The sequence below is a fragment of the Arabidopsis thaliana genome, chromosome 3 (genome assembly GCF_000001735.4).
Source record: "Arabidopsis thaliana chromosome 3, partial sequence".
NCBI lineage: Eukaryota > Viridiplantae > Streptophyta > Magnoliopsida > Brassicales > Brassicaceae > Arabidopsis > Arabidopsis thaliana.
The window spans coordinates 22,857,426-22,871,690 of NC_003074.8; the positions used below are offsets into that span (position 1 = coordinate 22,857,426).

The following is a 14,265-nucleotide window of genomic DNA, read 5'->3' on the forward strand; positions in this document are numbered from 1 at the left end:
AGATGATCCTTTTTTCATTTCAAATAAGACTCAAAACTTATCATCCAATTATACGTTCATGATTTATATGAAAGATGAGAGATTGCATTTGCATACAAAAGGACCATATTTTTGTTAATCGCTCCATAATGTTAGCCTTAGGGTCTAGGGACGTCTATGCACATTTACAAACTCATAAGGAATTAAAGAATTACGTATATTTCACTTTCCAGGAACAACAACCTTCAAAACTCAACTTACATGACAACAAATTGAGATCCAAAAAGAAACAAACCTTAAAAAAACAAATATCACCATGTTGCTCTAAAGTCTAAACCAAGACCGATTTCCACTTGAAAATCATATTGCCGAACCAAAAAAAAAAAAAAAAAATTACAACACATATGGACTATAAAATCAGTGACCAATGATTATGGGGAAAACAAAAAAAGTACCTTTATGTACAAGAAAAAAAAAACAGAAGATCTTGAATCAAACACTAGTACTAGAACTTGGATGTGTCTCAAAAGAGGGAGGGCTGCGAGAAGATGGTGAGCCGATAGTGCCACGAATCCTGAATATTTCAAGAACAACAAAAGCAAGTAACGTGACTGACAGAACAAATCCATATCCAATTTTCCATCCATCTCCTCCATTATCCGCCATTCGAATTCCAAGAACAATGTTCACTGCTCCAAAAAAGAGAGAGATCCTCCCAATCCAATGATGATACCAATTCCAATATCTCCTCATCTTTGTCTCCTTCTGTGGCCGTGCAAAGAAAGCCAAAACCTGAAGAGTGCTAAGGACTAGAAGAAAGATCCCAATGCCTCGATGCGCAGGTATATCCGGCTGGATCCTATTGTAAAGCTGAATCCCAAGAATAACTGCGGCTAAACCGAAGATAAAGCCCGTGAACTGAAAACCGATATGAAGATAGTACCAAAGAGGGTCTTTATGTCTTAGATATCTTGCTAGGATTGCCCCTACAGGAAGTAAGAAACCCCATCCGAGTATCGCCATTACTCCATGTTTTGTCTTCTCCGTAGAAGTTGTCGTCTTTATGGAGGTTGCTCCACTAGCTGCATTGACCAAGAACATACAACTATTGAACTCTCCCCTGTTTTTAACATGTATAGATTAGACTAGTATATACATTATATTACCTTTGGAAAAATCGACGATGACTGTAGTTTTATCATCATGCTTAGTCAAACGGCCTAGCTTGGAAGGATAAGCAGTGCTAAACGCTAGAATGACAGCTCTCCGAGGAACTCTAACGGCGAATTTCACCTGGAAAGCTAAGTAAATCATTGCTCCGTGAAGAGCCACCACCGGCGGGACTTTTTGTAGTTGCAATTCTCCTTGATCCGGCACAACTTGGTCTCTCTCCGTTCCTTGGAGATAGTATTGTTTGATTTTGGCGTGACCCTTTTTCGAAATCCATCCGATCATCGCGCTTGATCCAACCATTCTTCCTTCTTTCGAGAATCCAATCCCAACCCACCCGGTTGTGTATAAAGCCGATACTATAATCGTCATCACATTGTCTCTGTTTTCTGAGTACTGCAAAACAGAGCAAGCAGCGTTGAAAATCAAAATTATGGGTTTTAGGAAAAGTTGGTTTATGTTTTTCGGTTTACCCGTAAGACGAACGTGTTCCAAAGAGGAGTACAGGGCATGTTATCGGAGATATTGCTGTACGGTGGAGGGAGGAAATCGGATAATCGGTTTGCAAAACAGAGATTCTGGGTCGAATCGTTTATGACATTGACGTCATCTGCAGCTAAGAAAGGCAGATCTTGTCCGATTAAGAAACAGAGGATGTAAAATCCGACCAAAGTTTTCATGGTTGGAATCGAAACAGAGACGAGAAGGAGCGAGGAACAATGGAAGCTTTTTGGGTGATGGTTACTTGAAGAAGAAGAAGAGTGATTGAGTTTGGTGGTGAAAGTGGTTGGAGATGGAGATCAATCATAATCATCAAATTGTTTTAAATCAGCTCCGGTTGGATTTTGAGAAAGATACTTGGAGTTGATGTTTCACTGGTTAAGTATCGGACAATTTATGTCCCCTCTGTCACTAAATCGACACGTGAACCGACAGAAAAATACCAAGATGCTATGAAATTATTGCTTTTTCTTTGCCAGTTAAAACAATTGGCAATTGCTATTTGAGGTTGAGAAATTACGAATAGATTTTTAAGATATGGACAATCTGGAGTTTTTTACTTTGCTTATTTAGGGAAAAAAAGAAGAAGAAGACAGAGATGGGAGCGAGAGAGTGGGGTCGTAAACTGGACCATAGTGGGAAGTGGATCAGTCTTAGTCTGAATCATTACTCATTAGGTATATTTGGTCAGGATAGTGCCACGATCAACATCATCTTTTCTTTTCTTGGAGGAGATATTGGAAGGGAACTTGGAAACAAAGTAAACAATAATAAATTAACCAATGAGTACAGCTTTACAGCTTCCATGAGTACCAATCACACAAACAAACAATTTCATTTGTTCGTTGTAAAACACAAACTCAAATGAGAAAAAAGGTATTGTGTTGCAATTGCAAAATGGTAATGTAAAACAATTTAAACAGTATTACTATTACGCATGGCGGGATCGGTATCAGTCAACGACTAAGCGTTTTATGTAATCGATATCATAATTCAAAATTATTCAACTTTAACATAATAAAAGGGATTAACATAATAAGTTAGCCAATATGGGGATGTAGCTCATATGGTAGAGCGCTCGCTTCGCATGCGAGAGGCACGGGGTTCGATTCCCCGCATCTCCAATTTTGTTGATTTTTTTAATTTTAGTTTGCTCTTCTTCTTCTGTTTGCTCTTCTTCTTCTGTTTGCTTGCTCCTTTTGTTCTCTCTTTCCGGTGGTTTAAAACAGAGAGGAGATCACGTCATATGTTTCTTCAGTCCATGAAATCTATTTATTTTTTGAAAAATAATTTGGTCAACCATATTCTACTGCGCCAACCATCGTCTTACAAAAACTTTTATTCAGAAACAATGATAACTCGAACACCGAATACAATGACAAATGGAAAAAAAAAAGAGACAAAAAAATGTAGAAGGAAACGTATCCTAAAGAAACAAAAAATGGAGTGTGAAGAGAGGGTCTCGTCTCTCTACTTGGACCAAGCAACTGCTTCAATATCCGTTTGAGCACTTCTATACAATTCCAGCCTCTTCGCAATCGAAGTCCTTCGCTGCTGAACCGCAGGATCCTCATCCAACAATTTCGACAATTTGCTCATCTATAATTTTTAACACCAAACCATTTTAACATTCTTACTCGTATCTTATACAATTGTCAATTTGCTCATATAGGTTTTTTAGTATATCTTTATTGTTACCTCTTTCTGGCCAAGTTCGGTGAAGAAGATGTCTAGAAGGCTTCGTTTTGCTTCACGGACTTGACAGTAAACAATGGATTTCGGTATGGAGTTTCTCAAGCCAGCGCAGACCATGTTCACATATGACAACACATTTGAGCCGATTCTTCGGAGATAAGCATCGTTGTATCTGTCGAATATCGAATGTGTCGGATTCCCACCTTTTTCAGAATCTTGCGGGAGTTTCCTGAAGAACTCGACCGTTAAGTAACCAGACTCCATGTCCACTAGTAACAGAGTTGCTTTCCTGCTTTCGTCTCTCATTCGATCCAATGAATCCACGGCTGCACCTGATACTTCTACTCTGAGTGTTGGATATTGCTTCAGTTCCTGTAGTCATGATGAAAACACATAATCATGCTTCAAAACTCATAAGTGTTATTGTTGTTGTTGGGTTTATGACTTTGAGCAGAGATATTCTTACAGATGTTTCGCCCATGGATTTGTGGATAAGATCCTTGAGAATGGAATGAACCGCATCAACAGCTGCTTCAGCAGGGCCTCTAATGGAGACTAAGCATGATTCTATGAGCCGGCGATAACCTTGTTCAGGAGCTATGAGATGAGGTTGATATCCATCTGCTTCAGTGATCAGTTTCCGTACATTGTCCATGGAGAGATGTTTGTCGAATTGCAGTCTTTTAATGGCAGCTGGGAATTGATTGTCGAACACAGAATTTATCTTTTCACCACCTGAACGCCTGTAAGGTTGTTAGTGGTTATCAATTATAAAGCTAGAAAATTGAATTAGCAACAATCCAGAAACATGCGGATGACTTACGTGCCATCCAGGTGTTCTTTAAAAGTTTGATCAAAGGCACGGCAAATTTCCATGATCATATAAAGTTTTCCCTGCATTCAGGAGAATGAGTATTAACGAAGGAGGGATGTGAAATGAGACAAGAAACCGAAGAATGAAAGGCTAAAAGGTCCTTAAGACAGAAGATCCTTACACCAGCATCAGCTGCTACAGGCTTCCCAAGACGGCTTAGCTCTGTCTCTAACTCGGAAATTGTCTTTGTGATAAGAGACTGAAGTCCCGGGATTCTAGACTTGATAACAACTTCCAAATGCTGAAAAGTTATAGCTGGTTTTAGAGCAACTACAAAATCTTTTATGCTAAAATCTTCATACATACCAAGCTCCTCAATTATATACCTTAGAGAGCATCTTTCCTAAATACTCTGAACCCATTCTTTCAGTTAAATGTCTGTACTCTGGGCTAGTCTGGAAGTAATCACGTTCACGCCGACGAGCAGCAATCATATCAACACTTTTATTAATGTCAGCTTGAGACCGGTTTACAACACCAACCCAAGGATACCTTAATTTGTATCCCCTTCCTTCAAGTATCTGAAATCTCCAAACATTTAGAATACTTAGGGACTGTTAAATATTCACTAACCATTCTTTAGTGAGATTCTCATATTTATCTTCATTGTGTCCTTTCATAATGCAGTTAGAGATAGATTGCTTGCAGATTAGACGATAATCTTGACTAATGATATGTAGAATGTATTACTATCATCTGAATGTAAACTTACATCAACAGCATTAGTGCCTTGGTCCATGAGATCAATTTTTGTTAAAACTCCAAAAGTCCTGTCTCCTGATAGCATAAAGTGCAGCGAAGCAAACATTAAACAACAAGAATCAATCAATTCGAAATACTATCATCATCTAAGCATTGATGATGCTAATCAATCATATATACAATGCTCCATAGAACTTAAACCATATTTACCATGTCCTAGTCGCTTATATCTCACAAAAAAGAAGCTCAAAGTGAATTCAGAAAGCAGTTGTATCAAAATATAAAAAAGGAAGAATCTGGCACCTTTGGGATCAACTTCACGAGAGATCTTAATGGCATCAGATGTTGCAAGATCCTGATTTGCAGGGGAAATAGCAAGTATGATGCAGTTGGGCTGTCAAAAGGTGAATGATCAATCTTTGTTATTTGCTTGAACACACGACCTTTAGAGGATAGTAGCATCATCTTTCCACAATTGAATTCTGCTACATACTTGTAATTTCTTTCAAATCATAGTTACCTTCTCAATAAACGATCTGACCATGTTCTCGATGTCTTGAACAATGCTTTCAGGCTGGCCATCTACAACATAATTGGCACCATATTTCATTACTCTTTCACTAAAGAGGACTTGGGGTGTGGGATATCATGGAAAACAAAGACTGTCTCACTTACCAACAGCTACCTTTGTTAGCCCAGGAAGATCGACAAGTGTCAAATTCACAACTACAAACATTTGAAGTAAATAAAATCGTTAAGAGTATGGAGACTGGAAGACAAATGGGAAAGATGGTAGAAAACATAAATTTAAGATTTGATTGAATTTCACACCCTGTGTACAAGAACCTAAGGATCCTAAAGCATGTTTAGTTAATTTCTTAATGCAAATGTAGGAAGTACAAAGGCTTCTCTTACCATTAGGAGAGAAGATACTGAGATGAATTGGGACTGTGGATATTACTTTGCTGCTGCGACCAGTTTCACGATCTGTCTCATCCGAGATCTCCTGCCTCACAGCAGCTACATAACAAGGAAGAAGATGAGAAGAATGTGGGCACGTAAACAACACTACAGATACTGCAAGCAGTCACAGGAAAACTAAGGAGCATAAACTCCTCCCAAACAATACCAAAATCTGTGAACTTCTTCTTTGGAAGATGCATAAACTCTGCATACTCTTTCCCTTCATCAATTCTATGAAGCTGCAGGACAAGAGGTCTGCGTGTAACAATCCCTACACGGAAGACATTGTTGTTCTAAGTAAGTGTTCTTTCAGAAAATAATCTTCAGATATTTTTCTAAGAAAGCTTACCAGCTCCACGAGGTAGAAAATCTTTTCCAACAACACTCTCTAGCACTGAAGACTTTCCAGAACTCTACAATTTCATCAAATCGATCGGATTACACGCATTGCATGAATACTCAACAGTTTTTGATTAAGAACAAAGGATCTCACAACAGAAACATTATCATTAGTTTCGATCAAATCAATGATTCAATGGGAGCCATCAGACGATTCGTTGAAAAATGAGATGAGATTATTTCTACGCAATGCCTATGATCTAAAGATCACCGATTCAAAATTCCATGCCAAAAATCAAGAGAAAGAGACCAAACCTGACCACCGACGACGGCAATTGCAGGCAATGAGTCCCAGAGAGTTGGGAGGGAGCTTCCCTCGCCGTGATCTCCCAGAGCCGTACAGGCTCTCTGAATCTTGTTCACAAGCGCAATCAAACTCTCCATAACGGAATCAAAACTAAGGAGCTCCGATTAATCAACGGATGAATCAATCTTCCGGCGAGATTTGGTCTCCGACGGGTCCGTATGAGCAGGAGAAGAGAACGCAAACGTTATAACCGCGAGAATTGCTATCATTCGGGCGACCGTTGAATTTTTCTCAGAAAATAAAAATATATAAGCTAAAGATTCATAATACCCAAAGTACCCCTATTGAAAAGTCAAACCTTGTAGCAAGCCCAAAGGCCCACTTTATTTGAGCCCAGTTATCCTCTTTTGGACACATTTTTGGTATATTCGAGTCACGATACTCGAATGGTATTTCCGTTATAATTTACGAAAACAATGTCTCTTCTTTTCTCTACAACCACACGATTTCGATGTTAATTACCAAAAAAGTGTGTTTAATTTAGCTAAACTAATTGTTTTCGTTGATTAGGCCCAGTTGGGTTGAAGAAAATCTCCAATCTTTCTTCGCCAAGTCTCCCACAACACTTTGTGTTCTAATCTCTCTGTATGTCGCAAAGTAGCAGCAACTTAATTCTCTCATGGAGTCTCTTACATCAAATCCTTCCTTCGCTTGTTTCTCTAAAACCATTTCTCATTACCCTTCTCGTTTCTCCTTCGTAAAGCTAACCTCTATCCAAAAGTTGGAAGCTTCCAACAACACCTTATCGTTATTCTGCTGTAAATCATCTTCGAATCCTAAACCAGATTGCAATCGTCGTATCAAGTTAAACCCTTTATGTGTATTGCGTCCAATCATTCGAACAATAAAGGGTTTGGTTTCTTCTCAATCCAGGCAATGGATGTCTCGTTTTCGAGCTTACAGAGACGACACGGCGGCGTTTTCTGAGGATTTCGCTGGAGATTTGAAGCATAACGGTGGATTAGGGATTGCCCTTTTGAGCGTTACTGCTTCTGCTAAGATAAAGATTAGCCCTTTCGTTGCGACGCTCTCTGCGAATCCAACTTTCGTTTCAGCTGTAGTCGCGTGGTTCTTTGCGCAATCGAGTAAAATGGTTATCAATTTCTTCATTGAGAGGAAATGGGATTTTCGTCTTCTCTATGCTTCTGGTGGGATGCCTTCGTCTCACTCAGCTTTATGTATGGCTTTGACGACCTCTGTGGCGCTTTGTCATGGAGTTGCAGATTCCTTGTTTCCTGTTTGTTTAGGGTTTAGCTTGATTGTCATGTATGATGCAATTGGTGTTAGACGCCATGCCGGTATGCAAGCTGAGGTAAAAAGTTAAACCAAATCTGCTTCAAGTTTTGAGTTTTGGAGATTTTTACAGAGTTTGACTTTGGTCTTATTAAATGCTTTGTCTATTCTACAAGTTGACTAGATTTTCATGTTGATGAGTGTGTATAGTTTAATGTATTACTATTTCCATGTTGATGAGTGTGTATAGTTTAATGTATTACTAGAATCTGGTGATGGATTCGACTTTCACTACATTGTTGAATTTTTGTGAATGCTTTTATGTGTAAAAGTTGGCGTGCTTGAGTTTTCAATGTGTGCACAATTGAAGTACATCACTAGATTTGGAATTATGGAGAGTTAGATGTTGATTTCTGTTCTTGGTTCTTGAATCTTTTATATGATGGTTTTGCATTGTTGAGAGCGTAATACAAGTTTCTCGAAATTATGGACATTGGGCACATGTTGATGATAGCTGTTATTGGTTGTAGAATGACCTTGATAAAATTGCAGAGAATTAAGAGTTTTGAAAGAGGATTCACACAGAGTCTAAGTCATGTTTGCTCTTGGTTCTTAAATCTTTTAGATGATGGTTTTGCATTGTTGAGAGCACAATACAAGTTTCTCGAAATTATGGATATTAGCCACATATTGATGATAGTTGTTGTTGGTTGTAGAATGATCTTGATAAAATTGCAGAGAATTAAGAGTTTTGAAAGAGGGTCTGTACAGAGTCTAAGTCTAGTTTGTTGTTCTTTGTAAGATAAGATTAACAATGTTTTGTATTTGTTGATGTCAGGTTCTGAACTTGATCATTAGGGACTTGTTCGAAGGACATCCCATCAGTCAAAGAAAGCTTAAGGAACTGCTTGGTCACACTCCTTCGCAGGTTCTTGCTGGAGCATTGGTTGGTATTGTGATTGCTTGCTTTTGTTGCCAAGGCTATCTCGTCTCAGTCTAAGAAGATGTCTTTTATTCCAAGTGATCTGGTTGGTTTTTGATTTGGGTAGCCTAAAAAAACAGAGTGTTTTAAGTATCGCTTAACATTGATTTTGGCTAAGATTCATGTTGTAGTATCATATGTTTTGTTCAGCAATAGAGAAAACTCTTGTTTCTTCTTCCTTGTGGCTTTTATTTTTTTGAGTTTTTGTATTCCCTGAGAATGCAATGAGAGCTTCTTTTGTTTAAAGCGTTTAAAGCAATGCATGACATGTTCAGTGACTGCTGCAGAAACACACACACACACACACACACAAAGTTAACCATAATAACTAAGATTTACGTCATTAGAGCAAGCAACTGAAGTGTTTAGTGGAGAGGATAGCACAGATATACTTGAGATCTAACGGCCAAAAAGCAGTTTCTTAGCTCGGAATGTTCTCCCGTAAGATCTAATAAATCCTAAACCCCTTGATCATTCTGCTCCAATTAGTTTATCGTGTTCGTTTCGTAATCTTCCGTCTCCTTGAAGCGTTAGATCTTGATCTATGCGTTGATTGATGATATATGGTTTCAGACAATAAAGATGGGAGAGATAAGAAGATTTTCGTAGATCTTTATTTTGGGGCGGTTGACAATCCTGCACCATCAAATGTGATGCTAATCATGGGAGACATCTCACAAGAAGATTGCATCATCACGATATGAAAGCGGCAAAGTACAATGTTATCTTAGCACAGCATCAAAACCCATCAGGGTTGTTACTAACCATTCCAAGCTCACTATGGCTTTGGACAAGCCTATCAGCTGGAGACAAGCCTATTGACCAAACCGGAAGAGGACAGCTTAGTGAGGCAAAAGGATTACTGATTTTGTGTAGCCATATGTGTGAATACCTTGAACCTCTCTAAATCTCTTGTTTGTAGAAAACTCTTTAAATTAAGTAAACTCTTTATTTCTTCTTCCTTGAGGGTTCTTTTTTGCGTTTTTTGTATTCCCTGAATATGCAATGAGAGCTTGTTTTTGTTTAAACCAATGCAAATCTTTATGATGATGACATGTTTAGTGACTTAATGCATCAGTAACTTACTGTAACTCTCAAACTGCACAACAGATTAAGCATGTTAGAGACAGACTATCTTAGAACAGATAATCGACAACAACAAATTTTTGTGGGTCTCTTAGAGGGTTTAAGAAGAACTGACTAATACGCTTTGGTGATCCAAGAACTAAAGTAGGATCACATACTCTCTCTCTAACCAACCTATGATCAATCAAAAAGGCAAGGTTTAAAACACACAACATGTGTCTATCATACACGAAAATAGAAGCTATTTATTTGGGGGAGATTGTGGGAATGGGCATTTTGTAAGCCCAAAAAATATGGATTTGAGCCTTTTCAGTCCTTTGGATTTCTTGTGCATAAAAGGGCCCAAATTCGTTGAACGAATTAACATATGTAACGAAGAAAGAAGTAGCCCAAATTCGCTGGACGAATCAACATAACGAACTACGAAAGTACCCTCAGCTATCATTTCTAAGTTTGCCTCCAATCTCTGTTTGCTATAGGCCCTTTGGATTGGTGCCTCAGCTACTTTTCTTGTTAGAATCTTTAAGAGCCTGCTTTGATCGTTTTCTTCTTCGGCCAGTAGGTTTGGTCTTCAGGTTAAAGACACCTTTCATCAACGAGCTTATATCCACAGATCGTTCTCCCATGATCTTATCATGGTACATCTTGCTTCCTATCTCACAGATCTCTTCCTCTACTTCTTCTAATGGCTCGTCAATATTCAACTTCAGTTCTCCTTTCCTAATAACCGTTACACCAAATCCATTCGCCTTGGCTTCTCGATATGCATCCTGTGTAGGTTAAAGAGAACAACTTTGAATTGATAACAGAAACACGTCTAGTTAAAGTTTCTTCATTGGCTAAATTCATTACCTTTGGCGGGCGCGGAACAATGAAAACGTTTCCACTTCGTAGCATATCCAAATGAGCTTGAATAATGTAACAGAGGTTTCGACAGTCTGCAGCGTCCTCGAAAGCAATCACATGATGTGGTTTGGGTTCTAACTCGAGATCTGTTGCCATCTCCAATGTGTAGAACCCTACTTGCTGCTCTCCGTTTTCATCAACTGTGTACAACTCAAGGCACTAAAACATGAAAAGACATATCAGATTTTCAAGGACTTTTGTGTTTCTCCAATGTCAGTCAACTGTTTAGCAGGAAAACATACCAGTACATGCGGAAGGTCCAACCACCATAGATAATCTTCTTCCTTATCTTCTCCATACTCGCGGTATTTGCTCAAAACAGCTTGAGGACCAAACAACTCCATCTCTCTCTTGAGTTTGTTGAGTTTCTTTTCCATGAACTTCTTGTTCCTCTCTGGCAGCTTTTCCATTATATCAGCAGCGTCTTTGATTTCGTCTTCAGTAATCCATCGGTCTAAGTCTTTTCCCATGTCTCTCATAACAGCTTTCACTTCTGGATCAGTCTCTGCATTGTACAACTCAAGGAACCCACGTGACCACTTCTTCGTGTGCTGCCAATACTCCTTTCCTGATTTTTTACCAGGTCTAACAGATCCATCACTTCCTTCTACAACAATCTTTGGCTGGCTTGAGGTAATTTCAGATGAAGGGGTGAGAGTGTTCTCAGAGGAAGCAGACTCTGATAATTCCTGATGAGAGCTCTGTTCTTCATATTTCACAGGAGATACAGATGCAGCTTTTTCAGAAAACAGTGCTTCACGCTGTTCATGATAGTTATTGAGAAACTCGGGGTTCTTATCAAGTGAAGGCCCTTTCCATCTCGGTATGATCTTTTCTAGTGGATCATACACACTGACGCCATCTGAATAATAAGAGGAAGGGAGATGGTTGAGATATATTTTGACAAGCTGATTAATGCATAATTTGTGTACGTAAGATATTGAGCAAACTGAGTCTCAATCAAAGTTGTAGAAGATTACCTACTCCGTAGTCAAGGTTTTCAATGTTTGAATGAATCCACTGATGCAGATGAGACAGTTTCTCATTTTCTTTCTCAACTTTCTTCTCCAAGCCTTGCAAAAACATAGCTTTATCTTCATCATCAATCAGGTGAAATGGATCCCTACCAGCCAGCTCATTATCTCGAACATGGAAGACAATGTCCCTTAGCTTCTCGTCCTTCATCCACTCAAGCTCATCATTATACTCACTGCGGTAAAGTTCTGCAATTTCAGCAATTGTACCTGGCTCCCGAGTTTCACCCTCTCTAGCAGCCATATAATTATCCCTAAATCCTGCTCTCATTTTTTCAACAACAGGCTCAAATTCATGGTAGTTATTCTCTATCCAATTCCCCTTCCCTGATGGTTCTTCCTTCTCTATATGTTCAGTACCACCAGAAGAACTTTTGGCAAATTTAAAATTGTGCTCTTCGATTTTATTTGAAGAATTTATTTGCTTGCTCGATCCCTTAACTGCATTCCCAGGTTCTGAGAGTTTTTGGTAATCATTCTTTTGGGGTTGACAATCAGCATCCTTCCCCAACGGTTCAGAAGAAGTAGACTCAAGTGCAGATTTCAAGGTTCCATTGACAGCTGCACCAAGGATTTTATTTTTGTCAACCAATTCGTGTTTTCTAGCTACACCACGCTCTTCGTCGCTCTGCTTTGAGAAGATTTCAACACTATCTTGGGCTATCATCTGAGAAGGTTCCTGAGTAAGCTCTTTCTCACCACTTCTTCTTGAAAGGAACTCTTTAGCCTCTTTTACAGACCGTATGACCCGTGACTTACGACCAGTGCTATTCTTCATCATACTTAACTGATCCTTAGAGACATCAGAAGATTGGATGACTCCGTCTGTAGGAACTGGTGGTACCACATTACTCACCTTTTCTTTGTCAGATGCTGCCATTTCATGATTCAGAAAACCAAAATCTACCATAGCCCCATTCAACATCGGAACAGCAAAACCAGAAAGTTCAGTGTTCTCACTGTCAGTCGAAGTTCCCAAGCGTTCATCTTTATCATCATCACCTTCACTGTGTGTCAAAGCCTCATGTGGAAGACTCTTCTGTGACTGAATGCTTATATCTTCCTCATTGTCGCCTGTTTCTTTGTTCACATCGAGCTTCTGCTTTTCATTAAGTTCTATGCCAGCTTCTATCTCCCGTGCTCGTCTAGCCATTGCTTTGATTTCATGGATCTTATCAACAAAGTCCAGCTCAACATGAGGAGAATTCACGAGTTCCAGTTTCTTCTCTGAACCCTTAACTTTAGAAATACTAGTCATAAGTTCATTTCGATCAAACTTAGGCTTCTCAAATGACATCAATGGCTTTTCCAAACCCTCCTTGTGCAAAACTTCCACGGTACCTTTCTCCGACATATCCCTTTCCTGCCAAGCTTTCATCTTTCTCCTCATCATCTCCTTCTCCAACTCTGTACACTCAACCTCATTACTCTTCCTATACACAAGCACCGTCTTCAGCAACCAGAGTCCAATGTAACCACACAAAACAGCTCTTCCAATCGCCGGCAACTTTGGAATTAAGTCAAGACGAAGAATTGCGTTTTGGACTGAGCTAACGAGACGAAACTCTTCCTCTGAAGAAGAAGAAGAAGAAACGAACTTGACAAGAGAACTCTCCTTATGGATCACATGTTCCCCATTCTCCATTTGTTCAGCTAATTTCTTCGCATATACAAGCTTAGAACTCACTGATTCCAAATCCCCAAGAGCTGATCTTCTTCTACTCAAGACCTCGTCTTCATCAACCTCTACTTTCTCTACGTTTCCAACAGAATCCTGATAGACAGTGAAAATGGGATTCGAACCAATACCCCAAAACTCTGCTTCCTTGTTATACCGAGCAACCCAATCTTCAAGCTCATTCAGCAAATTTGAATCTTGAGCAACCCTATCTTTCAATCCCTCGGTGCTACTTAAATCATCACAGTGACCAAACTTATGGCTTTCGTTTAGAGGTTTCGTACCTGGTTCAGAAGATTTCGGAGTCGAACGCCAATACTCATCACCGATGATCTTCTTCCTCAGCGAATTACGTCGCCTCGAGGTCTCTCCGAACCGAGCCGAGACTCGGAGAATTGAAACGCGATAGTAGTGGAATTTGGAGATGGGCAAGTTGAATCGACGTTGGTTAGCGAGTCTCCTGTTCGAATTGGACGAGAAAGACGAGAAATTGAAGAAACCATCATTGGAGTTTAGTAGAACCTCCATTGATGGAAACCAAAGGGATAAAGCTCACTTCCGAGTGAGAAAACCCCCAAAAGCTGGGTTTAACAGAACAATGATGAAACGTCGTCGTTTCTTAAACAAAGCTAACGCCTTTGAACAACACTACAGTTGAAAAAAGGTTCAACATTTTACATTTTCCAGATATAAAGCTCATCACTTCCAAGTTCCAAAAGCTGGGTTTAACAGAACAATGATGAAACGTCGTCGTTT

At 39.3% G+C, this 14,265-nt stretch overlaps 4 protein-coding genes and 1 non-coding gene across 8 annotated transcripts; 2 read left to right on the plus strand and 3 right to left on the minus strand.

Moving 5' to 3' along the window:
* Nucleotides 1-151: 151 nt before the first annotated feature.
* Nucleotides 152-2,244, minus strand: AT3G61750 (Cytochrome b561/ferric reductase transmembrane with DOMON related domain-containing protein). Of its 2 annotated transcripts, NM_116040.2 has the most exons (3): nucleotides 1,623-2,244; nucleotides 1,146-1,545; nucleotides 152-1,061 (listed from the first exon to the last, which is right to left on the minus strand). In NM_116040.2, the coding sequence occupies exons 1-3, from the start codon at nucleotides 1,827-1,829 to the stop codon at nucleotides 472-474; spliced, it is 1,197 nt and encodes a 398-aa protein (NP_191734.1). In that variant the 5' UTR covers nucleotides 1,830-2,244; the 3' UTR covers nucleotides 152-471. The 2 variants fall into 2 exon arrangements, with proteins under 2 accessions (NP_191734.1, NP_001326254.1); NM_001340125.1 differs by having other exon boundaries at nucleotides 1,146-2,244.
* Nucleotides 2,245-2,701: 457 nt separating this feature from the next.
* Nucleotides 2,702-2,774, plus strand: AT3G61755. The gene has a single exon. It is a non-coding gene; the product is annotated as a tRNA-Ala (tRNA).
* A 98-nt stretch (nucleotides 2,775-2,872) lies between these two features.
* On the minus strand, nucleotides 2,873-6,804 carry DL1B (DYNAMIN-like 1B). 3 transcript variants are annotated; one of them, NM_116041.3, is made up of 14 exons: nucleotides 6,539-6,804; nucleotides 6,234-6,297; nucleotides 6,051-6,155; nucleotides 5,837-5,941; nucleotides 5,597-5,647; nucleotides 5,442-5,503; nucleotides 5,225-5,315; nucleotides 4,932-4,996; nucleotides 4,546-4,740; nucleotides 4,341-4,460; nucleotides 4,169-4,239; nucleotides 3,812-4,088; nucleotides 3,349-3,717; nucleotides 2,873-3,249 (listed from the first exon to the last, which is right to left on the minus strand). In NM_116041.3, the coding sequence occupies exons 1-14, from the start codon at nucleotides 6,665-6,667 to the stop codon at nucleotides 3,121-3,123; spliced, it is 1,833 nt and encodes a 610-aa protein (NP_191735.2). In that variant the 5' UTR covers nucleotides 6,668-6,804; the 3' UTR covers nucleotides 2,873-3,120. The 3 variants fall into 3 exon arrangements, with proteins under 3 accessions (NP_191735.2, NP_001325984.1, NP_001325985.1); NM_001340126.1 differs by having other exon boundaries at nucleotides 2,898-3,717; NM_001340127.1 differs by having other exon boundaries at nucleotides 2,900-3,249; nucleotides 3,349-4,088.
* Nucleotides 6,805-7,117: 313 nt separating this feature from the next.
* Nucleotides 7,118-9,142, plus strand: AT3G61770 (Acid phosphatase/vanadium-dependent haloperoxidase-related protein). The gene is made up of 2 exons (NM_116042.4): nucleotides 7,118-7,902; nucleotides 8,662-9,142. Exons 1-2 carry the CDS (start codon nucleotides 7,210-7,212, stop codon nucleotides 8,821-8,823), a joined length of 855 nt encoding a protein of 284 aa, NP_567117.1. The 5' UTR covers nucleotides 7,118-7,209; the 3' UTR covers nucleotides 8,824-9,142.
* Nucleotides 9,143-9,994: 852 nt separating this feature from the next.
* On the minus strand, nucleotides 9,995-14,187 carry emb1703 (embryo defective 1703). Its single transcript, NM_116043.2, has 4 exons — nucleotides 11,778-14,187; nucleotides 11,040-11,659; nucleotides 10,744-10,956; nucleotides 9,995-10,661 (listed from the first exon to the last, which is right to left on the minus strand). Exons 1-4 carry the CDS (start codon nucleotides 14,035-14,037, stop codon nucleotides 10,389-10,391), a joined length of 3,366 nt encoding a protein of 1,121 aa, NP_191737.1. The 5' UTR covers nucleotides 14,038-14,187; the 3' UTR covers nucleotides 9,995-10,388.
* Nucleotides 14,188-14,265: the final 78 nt, after the last annotated feature.

Bases quoted from the DNA above. Each gene is read 5' to 3' on its own strand.
- DL1B (NM_116041.3), bottom strand. From the start codon at position 6,667: ATGGAGAGTTTGATTGCGCTTGTGAACAAGATTCAGAGAGCCTGTACG. The intron at 6,156-6,233 runs GTAAGCTTTCTT...TCTTCCGTGTAG, and splicing joins TTTTCTACCTCGTGGAGCTG to GGATTGTTACACGCAGACCT. The intron at 4,997-5,224 runs GTGCCAGATTCT...TTATGCTATCAG, and splicing joins TCGTGAAGTTGATCCCAAAG to GAGACAGGACTTTTGGAGTT.
- AT3G61770 (NM_116042.4), top strand. From the start codon at position 7,210: ATGGAGTCTCTTACATCAAATCCTTCCTTCGCTTGTTTCTCTAAAACC. The intron at 7,903-8,661 runs GTAAAAAGTTAA...TGTTGATGTCAG, and splicing joins ATGCCGGTATGCAAGCTGAG to GTTCTGAACTTGATCATTAG.
- AT3G61750 (NM_116040.2), bottom strand. From the start codon at position 1,829: ATGAAAACTTTGGTCGGATTTTACATCCTCTGTTTCTTAATCGGACAA. The intron at 1,546-1,622 runs GTAAACCGAAAA...TCTGTTTTGCAG, and splicing joins GGAACACGTTCGTCTTACGG to TACTCAGAAAACAGAGACAA. The intron at 1,062-1,145 runs GTAATATAATGT...TGGTCAATGCAG, and splicing joins CATCGTCGATTTTTCCAAAG to CTAGTGGAGCAACCTCCATA.
- emb1703 (NM_116043.2), bottom strand. From the start codon at position 14,037: ATGGAGGTTCTACTAAACTCCAATGATGGTTTCTTCAATTTCTCGTCT. The intron at 11,660-11,777 runs GTAATCTTCTAC...CTTATTATTCAG, and splicing joins AAACCTTGACTACGGAGTAG to ATGGCGTCAGTGTGTATGAT. The intron at 10,662-10,743 runs GTAATGAATTTA...TAACCTACACAG, and splicing joins TTGTTCCGCGCCCGCCAAAG to GATGCATATCGAGAAGCCAA.